The sequence below is a fragment of the Crotalus tigris genome, unplaced genomic scaffold (genome assembly GCF_016545835.1).
Source record: "Crotalus tigris isolate CLP2741 ecotype Arizona unplaced genomic scaffold, ASM1654583v1 scf7180000018016.4438896, whole genome shotgun sequence".
NCBI classification, from domain to species: Eukaryota; Metazoa; Chordata; class Lepidosauria; order Squamata; family Viperidae; genus Crotalus; species Crotalus tigris.
The window spans coordinates 741386-755943 of NW_024096778.1; the positions used below are offsets into that span (position 1 = coordinate 741386).

Genomic DNA, 14558 nt, shown 5'->3' on the forward strand with positions numbered 1-14558 from the left:
AAGAATGAGTTTTCAAGCTATATTCCCACTTTCCACTAACCCATAGTTAATTGAATCATATCTTATAAATTAATCCAATTCCCTGGGTTTACACAGTACATTATATAGTAAACTAGTCACACAACATTGGCTAGATTCACCTAATATACTGAGCTACAAATATACAAACAGCAATTAAGTTAAATCAATGTGTTAAGGGTCCTGTTTTTTTGGCTTTACTGTTAATTGGTTAATTGTCTTGGCTGCTGTATGTATTTATTTTATTGACGTTGTTATTGTTTTAAATTGTTTTATCTGTTTTATAGTTTCAGTATTGTAGGTCATCCAGAGTCACTTGGCTGAGATGGCTGGCAATAAAAATTGAATAAATTAAATAAATGTGTATTTCCAACATCAGGATCTTTTAACAGTTAAAATACAATACTAAATGAGATTGACTCTACATTCCTATTTAATAGCCTAAGAAATGGCTTGTTGGAAATCAGTGAGTCTAATGAGTTCATAATTATTGGCATAAATCCCAGTAACCGCAGACTCCAGATGGTTTACCATAAATTGACCAGTGGTTCACCAATGGAATACAATTCCCTTTAGGCCCATTCATGATTTAACCCCTGTTAAAAGGATTTTCAGTTGTAACATACTCTTTAATATATGCTGTCTTTATGATTTTCTGTCTAGTTTCTGCTTTTCATTACTTTTGTATTTTATTGTGTATACATTTTGACACATTGGGGATTTTTTTTTAAAGAGAGCTTCAACTGATTATATACTCTTCCTCTTTTTCTACCTCCTTTCTCTTGAGGCCTTCCATTTAATTTTAATTTTTTACTCAAAGCCAAACTTATAGGTCAGGGGCTAAAAATAAAACATAATGGTAAACAGAGCAATTGTTATGAGTCGAAATCAGTTGTTAGCTCAGAATTAAATGTTCCTATGAGCTACTGTTTAGTAATCTGTTTTTTTCCCACAGAGAGGAGGTGTATTTGCCTTGAGGTATAATGTCAAATGATAAGGACGTGCTTTCTTTTAAAAAGATTGAATTGAATACAGGTCTTGGTGAATGTTTCTCTTGTTACTTGGGTTCTATAGTTTTTAAATAAGGTATCTTTGTGGAACCAAGACATTCAAGATGTTATTTTTAAATTAATAATTTAATAGTTATTATACAAATACGTAACATTACATTCTGAACTCAGGTTTTTCTACAATAATTTACAGTGATTGTCCTAGTACAGATCTGTGACTTTATAAATAAATGTTGGTATGTTACAGACTTTGTTTCTACTTAAATTAAAAATACTTGTTTATATCTTAAATGTTTTATCTTTATTTTTTTCTGTCAGCTATTCTGTATTCTTCTCAACATCTTTTTCTTTCAAGCCCCCTTTCTACCTGGCCCCAGCACCATCTGTCTGATCCCTAACAATATTTTTCCTAGGTTATTTATTCTGTACGTGTAGTAACGTGGCTTCTTTGCAGAATTCAAAGATCAATAATAACTGCAAGAAATAACCTTCAAAAACACCAGTCATTACAATGCCTTCTGATAGTCCAGATAAATAGTAATAACTTTCATTTTCAATATATTTTAGTGCCAAATATGCTGCCATTCTCTTCCCCTTCAGGGTGGGTGGGTGAAAAAAGTCAGAGAGCTTATCATCCAGCAGTTCCATAACCCACTTTCTGCCATGCTCTTTTGCTTAGCTTTTCTAACATTAGGAAATGCCAAACTTCAAAACCAGTGGCATAAGTAAGAAGCGGGATCTGATGTTGTAATTCCAACTACCAGTTTCACAGATTACAATTTTAATCATAGGTAGTTTTATGAAGAAATTATATTGAACATAAAATGGGATTTCTAACCAGTCATAACTAAATACCTCTCCTTTTTCATTAAGTAATGGCTTTTCACATTTTTACTAGAACACTTTTACACAGCAGAAGTATCTTTCGCGGTATTTCATAGTTAAGTTAAAAATATTTTTAAAAAATTGAGGACCTCCCACAGATTGAGTCAGTAGCACTGCAAGTGACATTTCCTTACAATGAAGGTTTTAGCATAACATGAGAACATTTTGAGTTGCAAATGGCTTGCCATACAAAGAGAATTTGTTTCTGCCTTGGGGATTTACTGCTGTCTCATGCATTATTTAAATTAGACGTTTTCCATTTTCTGATACTGACATTTTCAAGAGATAGTTGCCAGTTGTGAAACAATTGTCTTCCTTGTCTCTCCTATGGGAAAGTCATGTTTCTAGGAAAAAATAAATCAACATAGAGGAAATAATACGCTGTACAAGAAAACAGTAACCAGCTTCTTCTAAATATTTTTTTAAAAGAACAGCATATTACACAGTTGCTAGAATACTGTGCGGTACTGGAATAGTGTTCACCCCATGGCAGCTCTGAATTTGTTCTAATGGTTAAACTAAGGATAAACACAATGTACAGTATATCTGGATAATTTATTAGCAGTTACCAACTAACTTTGATTTAATTTTTTAAAAATATTCTTTTAATTTTTTAAAAATAAGAACGGCGTGGTGGCCTAGTAGTGAAGATGCTTGCCTCCCACTCGGAATGTTGAGAGTTCAATCCTAGGTAGCGGCAGATGTTTTCCTCTCCTAGGGCGCAAATAAAAAATGTGAACTTCATGTAGGGGTCAGGAAGGGCATCTGGCCAGTAAATGCTCAGCCCCATCCAATCAACTTTACCCCAACTTTACTCTGAATTATGGGATTACAGGGTCGTAAAAAGAGAGCGTTTTTTTAAAATTCCAAAAATAGAAGCTGACACACTGTAAAGCAAAGTACTAGTCTTTGACATTTTCTTGTTAGAAAGGTTACAAAATATAACTGGTTCACAGCTGCAATCTAATACCTTTTGGTGGAGGAATGTGCCTTCTTAAGAAATGGCTTGAGTAGTAGAGAACATCATGGGTAGCTAGAAATCACCTCTTTTATTACTTCCTATACTGGAAAATTTGTTCAGAAGTAAGTCTCACTTCAGGTAATGGGACTTTTTTTTCGTTAGCATGTTGGTTTGCATGCTGAAAGGCAGCCCAAAAACATAATAGGAAATATTCTGCTTTCTGTGACTTGTACAGTTCTACATTTCTTTTCTCTCTATCCTTGAAATGTCTGAAATTCTCAAATATGCTATAGGTCCATGGTGCCGAACGTATGGCATGCGTGCCACAGGTGGCATGCAGAGTCCTCTCTGTGGGCATGCACACCATCAATTTCAACTTCTCGTGGGAAAAAAAGATCTCGCAAAGTTGGAATTGATTGATTGAACTTTTTAGTCCCACCCAGTGTGCCGTTACCACCGCAGCCACGCCCACCCAATTGGCCATGCCCACCCAAAGGGCCACACCCACCCAATGGGCCATGCCCACTCGGCACCCGATGATACATAAGTGGGTTTTGGATTGCAGTTTGGGCACTCGGTCTCTAAAAGGTTGGCCATCACTGCTATAGGTTACCAAATCCTTAACTACAAACTAGTGCCTGTTATGCTTCTTGTAGGAGAAGAGTAATTATTTTTTAGCTTTTTTATATTGAAAATTATCAGTACATATAATTTATTTCAAATTTAAGATGATCTACAAAACTAATGAATTAAATAGGCAAGTTTGTTCTGATTTGCTTCTAGTCATTTCACATATACTTTTTTAAATAATTATGAATAAAATGTGATCTAAAAGAATTTTTCCTGAAAATAACTAAAGAAAATCTGTGGTTGCCACGTGTTCCCAAGAATGATTTCATGGCTAAATGATTTAATGGCTAAATTTCTTCACAACTCTCTTTCTGAGACAACTACAGCCCTTCTAATAAGGTGAAGAGAACTAAGGAAAATTCTCTCTCTCTTCTCCCCCCCCACATATTTATATTCCAGTGTCACTGGGTCCGCAACAATTAAAACAAGAGAAATCCAAGTAACAATTAACTCTCCAATTGGGGAGCTGAGTACAGTGGTGGAATTCAAATACCTAAACAACCGGTTCTCTTATTCGATGCAGGCCTGGGCCTAGAACAGACTTCAGAAAGTGACATCCATGCACTTCCAGTGGGCCATTCTAGGCCTGGGAGGCCTCCTTCAGGCCTCCAAGGCCTAGACTGGACTTCTGGAAGCCAGCTGGTTCTCTGAATGCAGCGAACCGGCTGAATCCCACCACTGGCTGAGTAGCATATAAATTTAATAATTATTATTATTTGAGAAAGTAAAAAATGGCAAAAATTACAAACTGAACAGAAATGAAACAAATGATCTTCACTTTTGTTCACCAAAGACTTGAGCGAAGAGTCAGGTCTTCAAGACCCTTGTAAACAATAGGATGGGGACTATCCAAATCTCAGGAAGAACCTCATTCCAGAGGGCAGGTGCTGCTCCAGAGAAGACATATTTCTAGAACCCTGACAGATGGCATTGTTTAACTGAAGGAACCTGGAGCACGTCAACCCTGCAAATCAAAATTGGCTTGGCAGATATTATGGGAGACACACAGTTCCTCAAGTAACCAGGACCCCGTAGTTTGAATTGCAAACTAAGAATCAGTACAGCGTGAGAACCAGGGTTGTTTCATGGATAGACTGAGACATGCCCATAACTGCCCATGCAGGTGCATTCTGGACCAGTTAATGCTTCTGGGTAGACTACAAGTCCCGTGTAAAGTCCTGTGTAAAGCACATTGATCATGGGATACTTGACTGTCTGTATGGCCTCCTGATACAACAAAGCGCACCAGGTGAAGTTGTACAAAGCCCTTCCTATGCCGCAGCTGCCACCTGCTGTTCAAGCAACAGTTGTGAGTTTTAAATGACTCCTATCCAAATGAAGTTCCTGTGTTTGAGTCAATATGATGGAAACAATGGGAGTGAAGTAATATTTTGGGAGTATTCATATAATATGAATATGAAATTATAAATTAGGTTTTCGCCACATGCCCAGCACAGTTTCCTTACCTTAATGCTTGAACAGATCCTACCATCAGATAGAATGAAGTGGTCATCAGCGAAAGGGAGGGAAAAAAAGGATGTAATAGGAGGAATTGGCCACTGCTTTAGAACAGAGGCACTGCAATTTGAGATTAATGATCTTCCAGATGTCACTGAACGGTGATTCCAACTTGTCCCTTCTTTCAGGATTGTGCAATTTTGAAATCACATTTGTTTATTTATTTTACTATATTTTATAGCCTCCTATCTCCTAAAAAAAGTGTCTCTCGGCAGTGTTCAACGTAAGAGTTAAAAACTCCGTGACAATCTAAAAACAGTCAAACATAAGTAAAATAAGCATATAAAATAAGCATATAAAATCCAAGAATGCAGAACAGTCGTCCTCATATAGTGACTTTTCAGGCTCTTTCTAGGATCTCTAGTTGCTGAAATTGGGTATTTCAGAAGGTGCAGATGGGTGATAGAGAACAATAATGTTATATCCCCAGGACTAAATAGAATTTTGCTTCCAAGCTTTGTTATTTTTTGAATACTTGGTTGCTTGATGTGCCATTAATCCTAGGTTTTGAAGCAAAATGCATGCACAGTTTGGTAATCATCCTAGATTGTACATTGTAATATAGCCAATCCAATAGTATCCTAAGGGATAAATTGTGAAATAGCCAATTTCTCCAATGTAGGATTTCTAGAAGGTTGGACTTCAACTCCTATAATAAAATCACGAAGCCACTAGTTTAGGAAAGACTGCCTGAAAAAGTAAACAGCACAGCTGTAAAGACCACGTTCCTCTTATTTCCTAACTCAGCAGGCTAAAGTATTTATAGTAGAGATGCATGTAATGATCTGCATATGTGGAAAACTAATCCATGAGCCACTGGAACCTCTTCCAAACAATGTATGCATTCAGTGCTTGGCGCATACCTACCATTAAACTGCCAAATTCTAACGTATCTTTGACTCTGTCCCATGGCACATCTCACTGTTTCTCTGAGCTTTAATGTCTTGTCCTAAACATTTGGTCTGTTTTTTTATAGAATGAGCGGGCAGAGAAGTTGTTTTTATGAAGCTGGAGTAAATATATATAGTTCACTTTCTTATTTTCTGCACTGAAGCTGAAATCACTGTATTACATTGTACTTACTTAGAAATTGAGAGCAACATTTCTATAAAACCCATTTGGGGCCAAGGGCTTATTCAATTTCTTTTTTCATATTTTGGTTTCTACTTTGTTGCTTGCTTGGAAAAATCCAATTTTTTATTCTTTTAATCAAAAAATTACAGGGGGCTGTGTGTGGGGCATGAGTTATACTTTATTGCCAATAAATGACGTCTCCAGTTACGTAGGAGTATAGTTCCTATTTAATATAATTGAAACTATTAATCTATTTTTGCCAGGATAATGTTATATTGCTGGATACAACCCCACAGTGCTACAGTGTTATTATGGTTATATAGAATTCCCTTCAAAGTTAATGGTTCAGAATTTTTAGTATTTGAAGATATCATAGTTTAATATTAAAATCATTATCTGGAAGGGATTCAAAGTAAAGTAGCCAATATAAAATGGTTTATCTGTCTGTATTAAAATATGGAAAGACCTTTTGTTATAAGACATCAGCACATTCTACCAAGCAAGTTTTTCCATTTTTCTTTCCATTTGGATTGCATTCACATCCTTTTATTTAACAGAAAAAGCCACATTTGAAACAGCAGCTTTACAAAAGAATGAAAACAATCTGATGCAAGTAACTTTTGAAATCTGGTCTCTTTCAGTTTTCCAGGTATATACTCTCCTGAGATTGAGTTTCAGAATTAAACCTTCATTTAACAACCAATTTAGTGAGATTTGAAGGTGTAACAGGTAGAATTCAAAACATTCAGCTATATCAGGTCAAACTGAATGTTGAATATTGCTATGAATTTGATTGTAACCTTTATGAGGATATAACTTTACTACAAAATGTTATCTTTAAATTTCTGTTTGATGCATATAGATTCTAAAATTTGCATGCAAATCATCAAATAATACTAAGTAGCATCCACAGGAAAACACAATAGTGTCAAAATGACAATCACTGCATGGTGACAAATAGTAATCACATAAATGTCACTATTATATCCTTGCATTCTGATGGAAGATTCAAGTATGCAACTTATGCAACTTTGCATAATGACATCCTCATTCAAATTTTGGCATGCCTCCCCTTTTACCCATGGATAGCACTCATGAGATCATGACATTTTTATAGATTATTCAAGAATATTTAATGTAATATAGTATTTACAAGTATTCTTATAGTTTGCACTCTTATTTTCAGAACTCTAATTATTGATATTAAAGTAGCTTAACTGGTATAAGATTTTGGAAGAAACCCCTTTCAAGGAATATACTTAAATGGAATTGTACAATATAACTAAGTTGTATTAAGGTTGCATCTAGCCAACCTTGATGCATTCTTGGAAAAATAAACACTATGGTGGTAGGCTTGACTGAAAAGTTGGAAAAATTTTCTGGAAAAAGGCAAGTAATAACTACTGTGGCTGTACTTGGTTTGAAAATGATTCAGATGTGCTTTGGGCCTTTTATGTTCTGGATCATAAGAATTTTCTACTATTCTTTAAAGTGTCAGGACATTTTTCAGGCTTTTTAGATGTTTTGATTTATTAAAGCAACACCACCTTTCTTTAAACCCTGAAAAAAGATTTGTGTACTTTAATGAATAGAGAAAAGTGCTGTATTTGTGTGAGATCCAAAGTTTTTTCTGAATAATTTGTGGAATCTCCAAAATTTCAACTTTATTGTTATCAAGGAAATTACATGGATATATCTTTGAAGTCAATAGGATGCTTTTTATTTCATTTCATGGCAATTCACTTTGTTCTGTTATAATTTTATTGGAGTATGTGTTGATTGACCACAACAATTCTCATTTTTCTCTCTTTCATAAAGAACGTGGTTCTCCTCGTGACCTGATTACTAGAGACATAACCGATACTTCAGTTGGAGTCTCATGGACAGCAGCTCCAGGGCCAGTTCAGAATTACAAAATTCTATGGAAATCCCTTTATGATGGCCAGTCTGGGGAAACAACAGTTCCTGGAAATGTAGTTAATACTGTCTTAAAAAACCTTCAACCTGAAACTAAGTATAAGATTTCAGTCTTGGCTTCCTACAGAAGTGGAGAAGGGCCACCTCTAGAGGGACAAGCTACAACTGAAGGTAGATAAAATACAGAAGACAGCAAAGCATTCAAAGTATATTTATTTAGTCTTTATTTAGAAAACTGGTATTTTGCGAATCCTTTAGAATGCTTAAAGCAGTTTTTTAAAAAAGATAAACTAATAAATTAAAAACTATCCTTACAATAGGACAACTAAAACCATGGAATAGCAGTAGGAAGCAACAGAAAGCAAGAGTAAATTATTGCAGTAGACTCAAAAGAACCCAAAGCATTCTAGCCAACCTTCTCATATATATTTATCTGTCTCTCTTCCACCTGTCATCTATCATCTATCGCTCTGTGATACATCAGCAAATATTATATATATTTTTTTTTATTGAAAATTTTTTAAAAGTTTTACAAATAAACAACAAAAAAAGGACAAAACAACCCTCACCCTATCCCTCCCAAACCCACCCCTCCCTCCCCCCTCCCCAAATTTCCCAGAACTGAATATAGGCTTATTTAAAATTTTAAAAAACCGAAACAAATTTTAACAACTTATAAAATAATTAATAATAAAATATATATGACATAAGCATTAAAAAAAAAGTACTTAAAAAGAAATAAAAAAGAGAAGAAAGAAAGAAAGAAGAAGAAAAAAAAGAATAGGAGAAAGAAAAAAATGAAAAAAGAAAAAAGAGAAAGAAAACAATCTATAGAATATCAAAAAAATTTTTTATACAAGTTATAAAAAAGCTAAATGATATTTTTTTATATCTAATTTATATTGTATGAAATTTATCCATTTTTCCCATACAACATAAAATTTCTCTTGCGATTGCTCCTTTAAAAAAGCCGAAATCTTTGCCATTTCCGGCAAATAAGAAACCTTAAAAAACCACTCTTGCAAAGTAGGCAAAGATTCCTTCTTCCAATATTGCCCTACTAACAGCCTTGCGGCTGTAATCAAATTTAACATCAACATAACCTCCTTAGCATCACAATCAGTAACAATACCTAACAAAAATAATTGCGGGGTAAATTTTACCCTCCTTCTAAAAATTCTTTGAATATTCCACCATATCTTAATCCAAAAAGCTTTTATATTTTTACACGACCACCAAATATGATAATAGGTAGCGTCCAAACAACCACATCTCCAACATTTAGGCTGTAGATCAGGGTACATAATAGACATTTTTTGTGGATCAAGGTGCCATCTATAAAACATTTTGTAAAAATTCTCCCTTAAGTTCTGGGCTTGTGTAAATTTAGCAAATATTATATTTTTGAAACTAGAAATAGAAGTTAAGTTGGTTAGAGCAAGTCTGATTAATATTTACATGATTAGATTAAACTCAATTTTTGATATAAGGCTTGCCCACATTTTTAAAAGCACTGGATACTGTTCTAGTTAGGAGATTTCAGTTGCAAGAACTGATTACCAAGGATTGCAGTATTATGGAGAAATGCCTCTGCATTATTTTGTCTGGGTATGCTTGAACAGACTAGTGAAGTTAAAAAATTCAGATTTGATAGGTAGAACTATTCCTCTTATATTCTGATCACTAGTTCCTGTTATTTCTAGTCATGACTTTCCAGATGTTCAGTACTGGAAAGTTCAAAGCGTTCCTTTGATGTTGTTTTATCATTTTTTAATAAAAAGTTTTACAGAGAACATAAACACTAACACAAACTAATAAGAAGAAAACAGAAAAGAAAAAAAGGAAAAAGGATAGAAAGAAGAAAAACTAGAAGCTTCCAACTTTTTTTGCAGCAAATAGAAATACAATTATAAAGTTATCTTTTACTCTATAACTACAAAAGAAAACTCACTCTTTTGTATTATCCAGCTTGTTAATAACTAAAACCACAAATCATAAGTGCATTTTTTCCATTTTATGCAAAAAGGGGTTTCCAGTCAGCCATAAATGTAGATACCGTTTTTATGTATGCCTTTGATGTTTAGGAAGGATTGGTCTAATAGTGCTAAAGTAATTAACTATGGCATCTAGTACAGAAGTATTCTATGTGGAATAAAAGAAGATTAAAACGACATATTCTGTATAAATTTAAAATGTTGGGACAAGATGTTGGAGAGAATCAGTCTTGCGTATCATGTTCATTTACTGTTTAAGACATTATAATCATGCGAGTAGAAAAGGACTTTTTTTGAGGGGGCTGGAGAGAACTAAGTACGAATATGAAAAAATATCAAACAATTGTAGATATGAGGGATCATTCTTCAAAATATAGTGAAATACATCGCTTAACACTTGGCTTCAAATTCAGTACATAAAAATTCAGGAAAAATTGTGGATCTCCCTAAACTTGGTAGTGCTTTCTGAATCCATATATTTCCCATTACTTTTAGCCTCTCTATGTGTGCGTATGTGTCTGTGTTCCTTCATGTGTGTTCTTTGGAAGATCTACAACAACTTACTGTGGGACAACACGCCATGGCCAACTCGCCATGGGACAAATTGCTGCAGGACAAGAATGATAACTAATATTGAAGAAATAGTGGAATAGAATCATTAAAGAAAGGATGCCGAGGGAGGGGAAAAATGAAATGTGAATCATTTAAAATAATTACATTGAATTGTTGAATTGTCCCCCAGCGAGTTGTTCCGTGGAGAGTTGGCTGTGATGAGTTGGCCATGGCAAATTGGCTGTGGCAGAGTTGTCCCATTCCGCCTTGGAGGGAAGCAGGAAGCAGGGCGTGTATACAGAATTAGTGTAACTTGACTTACTTTGTAGATAATTCAGTGTATCTTTTATTGGATTAAATGAAGTTCAGAAATAGTAATGTTTTTTAATTTTTCATTTTACACTACAAAGTGTCACCTGATGCAAGGACTGTTAAAGTAGATGATGAGAAAGAGACCACAATGAGAGTCACTTGGCAACCAGCACCTGGAAAAGTGATCAACTATCGTGTGGTTTACCGACCCCGTAGAGGAGGAAGACAAATAGTGGCTAAAGTGCCTCCGACTGTTACCTCCACAGTGCTGAAACGTCTCCAGCCTCTAACAACTTATGATATTACTGTCATTCCAACGTATAAAACTGGCGAAGGAAAACACAGAAAAGGCGAAGGAACTACAGGTGCAGATTTTGTTTTTTTTTTAAAAAAAGTATATACGTGTAGCCAAAATGCATAAAGTTTACAAGTTCAAAAGTTCCTAGTTTAAGAGATTGAAATATGTGGTATAATTATTTGTTTATTTTTAAAGGCTTATTTAGTATTTAAATTGCTATTAAGTGTGTGTGTGCCCTACCTGGCAGTTGTCTAAAAATGCTGCCATTTCTCCTTCCTAAGTTGTGGTAAGATTGGCCTTCATGGATGCACTATAAACTTTCTGTCCTTTCAGGCAATACAAGAACTAAACTGATCCTTGGGTTAATCTTCAATTAATTGTAGTTGATAGGCTGGAGGACTAGAGAAGGTAGCTCATAATAGTACACAGCAAATGAGGCCATAATAAGGAATTTTTCTGGCCTAAATTCTGATGAAGCCCTGAATCTTTTGCTTCAATGTACTCTTTCCTACCCGCATTATTTCATATTTGTTTGATGGTCTCATAGTTTTGAAAGCTGCTGCTACTGTTGCTAATATGGCACTTAATTTATTAGAATTTCTGCCGTTGGGATCCTTGTGTGGGATTTCAATAATACACTATACAGGTAGCCCTTGACTTACAACCACAATTGAGCCCAACGTGTTTGTTGCTAAGTGAAACATTTGTTAAATGAATTTTTCCCCATTTTATGACCTTTTGTGCCACAGTTGTTAAATGAATCACTGTAGCTGTTAAGTTAGTAACACGGTTGTTAAGTGAATCTGGCTTCCCCATTGACTTTGCTTGTAAGAAGGTCACAAAAGGTGATCGCATGACCCCGGGACACTGCAACCGTCATAAATATGAGTCAGTTGCCAAGCATCCGACTTTTGATCACATGACTATGGGGATACTGCAATGGTTGTAAGTGTGAAAACCAGTCATAAGTCACTTTGTTGTAACTTTGAATGGTCACTAAACTTGTAAGCCGAGGACTGCCTGTTCATAGGCTTAATTTCAGCACATATCAACGTGGCCAAGGGACATCACATATCCTTCAACTGGCACTGTTAAAAGCTACCCTTGAAGAGCGTTCGGAGGCTGCAGTTGGTTCAGAATGCAGCCGCGAGAGCAATTGTGGGCGCACCAAGGTACGCCCACGTGTCACCTATCCTCCGCGAGCTGCACTGGCTTCCTGTGGGTCTCCGGACGCAATTCAAGGTGTTGGTTATCACCTTTAAAGCCCTTCATGGCATAGGGCCAGGTTACTTACAGGACCGCATACTGCAACACAGTTCCCAGAGACCGGTGAGGTCCCATAGATTGGGCCTCCTTCAGGTCACGTCAGCCAGACAATGTCGGCTGGCGGGCCCTCGGGGAAGGGCCTTTTCTGTGGTGGCTCCGACCTGGTGGAATCAACTTCCCCCCGAGGTTCGAACAACTCCCACCATGCCGGCCTTTAAGAAAGCCGTTAAAACTCTCCTGTTCTGGCAGGCCTGGGGCTGATGTCCCCGGGGGGGGACATGATCGGACTTGCGGTATGATTGAATTATTTTATTGTTTTATTCTCGATGATTGTTTTAATTTTGTACACCGCCCTGAGTCCTTTGGGATTGGGCGGCATATAAATAAATTAAATAAATAAATAAAAGAAAGGAGCAGCAAACAAAAAATATTTTTAAGTGGCTCAGTAAATTACTCCTAAAGTAGGGCTACTAGATCAGTGATTCTCAACCTTTCTAATGCCGTGACCCCATAATACAGTTCCCCATGTTGTGGTGACCCCCAAGTGGGTGTGGCCACCAATAAGAGGGAATAGGACAGCTAGGGAAAAGGGAAAAAAATGGCGGACAGCATGGTTTGGTGACCCCCGTGAAATGGTCATTCGACCCCAAATGGGGTCCCGACCCACAGGTTGAGAACCACTGCACTAGATGTTGTCTGAAGTTCAAATGACCATTAGAAGGTAGCAAAAAATGAAAGCTTTTGGCATTGTTGTTGCCCTTTAGCAGTCCAGATATTTGCAGCCTAGATCTGATAGCTTTGTCCTAAGACTATGACATAGTTCATTTAATTTGCAACTGGTTGTGATTACCTGGAACACAGGAGAAATATATGAGAATCTCAAGCTTTCCCATGTATTTGAAGTATAATCTATGGTTAGAGGTTCAGTAGAAGAGTGTGTAGAACAGTGTACTAAATCTGTTCCTTCAGGGAAGGTTTAGAGAACTTTGGCCCTTTAATTGTTGCTGGATCTCAACCTCTACAACAGTGGTCTTCAAACTTGGCCCTTTTATGACTTGTGGACTTTAAGTCCCAGAATTCCTTAGCTAGCAAAGCTGGTTGAGGAATTCTGGGACTTGAAGTCCACAAGTCATAAAAGGGCCAAGTTTGAAGACTCCTGTTCTACAATCTCTTACCATTATTCTTACTGTCTGGTACTCGTGGGACTTCTCACGTAGATTTCTGATTGCTGCCTTAGAAGCTGTAGTTTGAAGTGATTATAAGAAGTATTTTCAAGCTGATTCTGAATGAGAACAGAAATTTGATAGGATCTTGGAGTTACGTCCTGAGCATTCTGCGATTATCCTCTTCTTTCCTAAGATCCTAAATATAGTCCTTGGCATTCTAATGCATTGTCTGCTTGGGAGTTTAAAAAGCAATGCTGTTTCTGTTTCATCCCTTACCAAAATCCTTGGCTTTTGCTCTTTGAGATTGAATGAGTGCCATTTTAGTAAAAAAAAAAGAAAGAAAAACTATGCACATATGGGATAGCTTGAAACAGAAAAAAAAACCAGTTGAATTAAGAAGGAACTTAATTTTTGCTTATTTTGTGCTTTACATCCAGTGCCATTTAATCTTTATTTGCTGCACTGCTTATAGAACACCTTAAAGTGTCCTAAAGATTTACCATTGTAACCTGTCAATAATGAACAGTAATAATGGATTGTTACTAAAGTGAAAATCCACATATGATTTTGGCACCTCAGAAGTAAATTTAAGACATAATCTTATAGGACTATAACATACTTTATAAGAGGTATGAGCTGTTGACCTCTGTTTCCAGGTGCACAAATGTATTTTTGTATAATTCTGGAAAAGAAATTTACATCTTAGTCCATTTGAAATTATGTTAATTAGCAGATACAGTTTTTCAAGTTTTTCATCTTATTTTAATATTTGTAATGTAGGCAATAAATCAACTTTCTTCCACTGAGGCATTCCTTAAGATAAGCAAATTGGTGCTAAATACTGAATCAATTATTTGGCATCAAATGACTATTCAATTGTTAATTAGTTAAGTTCCCCTATTTGTTTTGAAATCACTTCTTTTTCCATTTGATTTATGATTTCTGCAAAATGGATAC

At 35.9% G+C, this 14558-nt stretch overlaps 1 protein-coding gene across 8 annotated transcripts in view; it reads left to right on the top strand.

Moving 5' to 3' along the window:
* Window positions 1-14558, top strand: part of COL12A1 (collagen type XII alpha 1 chain) — a 135524-nt gene that overhangs the window by 49899 nt on the left and 71067 nt on the right. For 5 of the 8 annotated variants that reach the window (XM_039346632.1, XM_039346633.1, XM_039346630.1 and 2 more), the window contains 2 exons: window positions 7915-8184; window positions 10970-11236. The exons of the other annotated variants lie outside the window; for them this stretch is intronic. In XM_039346632.1, coding sequence (XP_039202566.1) covers window positions 7915-8184; window positions 10970-11236 — 537 coding nt within the window. The remainder of the gene's footprint in view (window positions 1-7914; window positions 8185-10969; window positions 11237-14558) is intronic. 8 annotated transcript variants of the gene reach the window in all.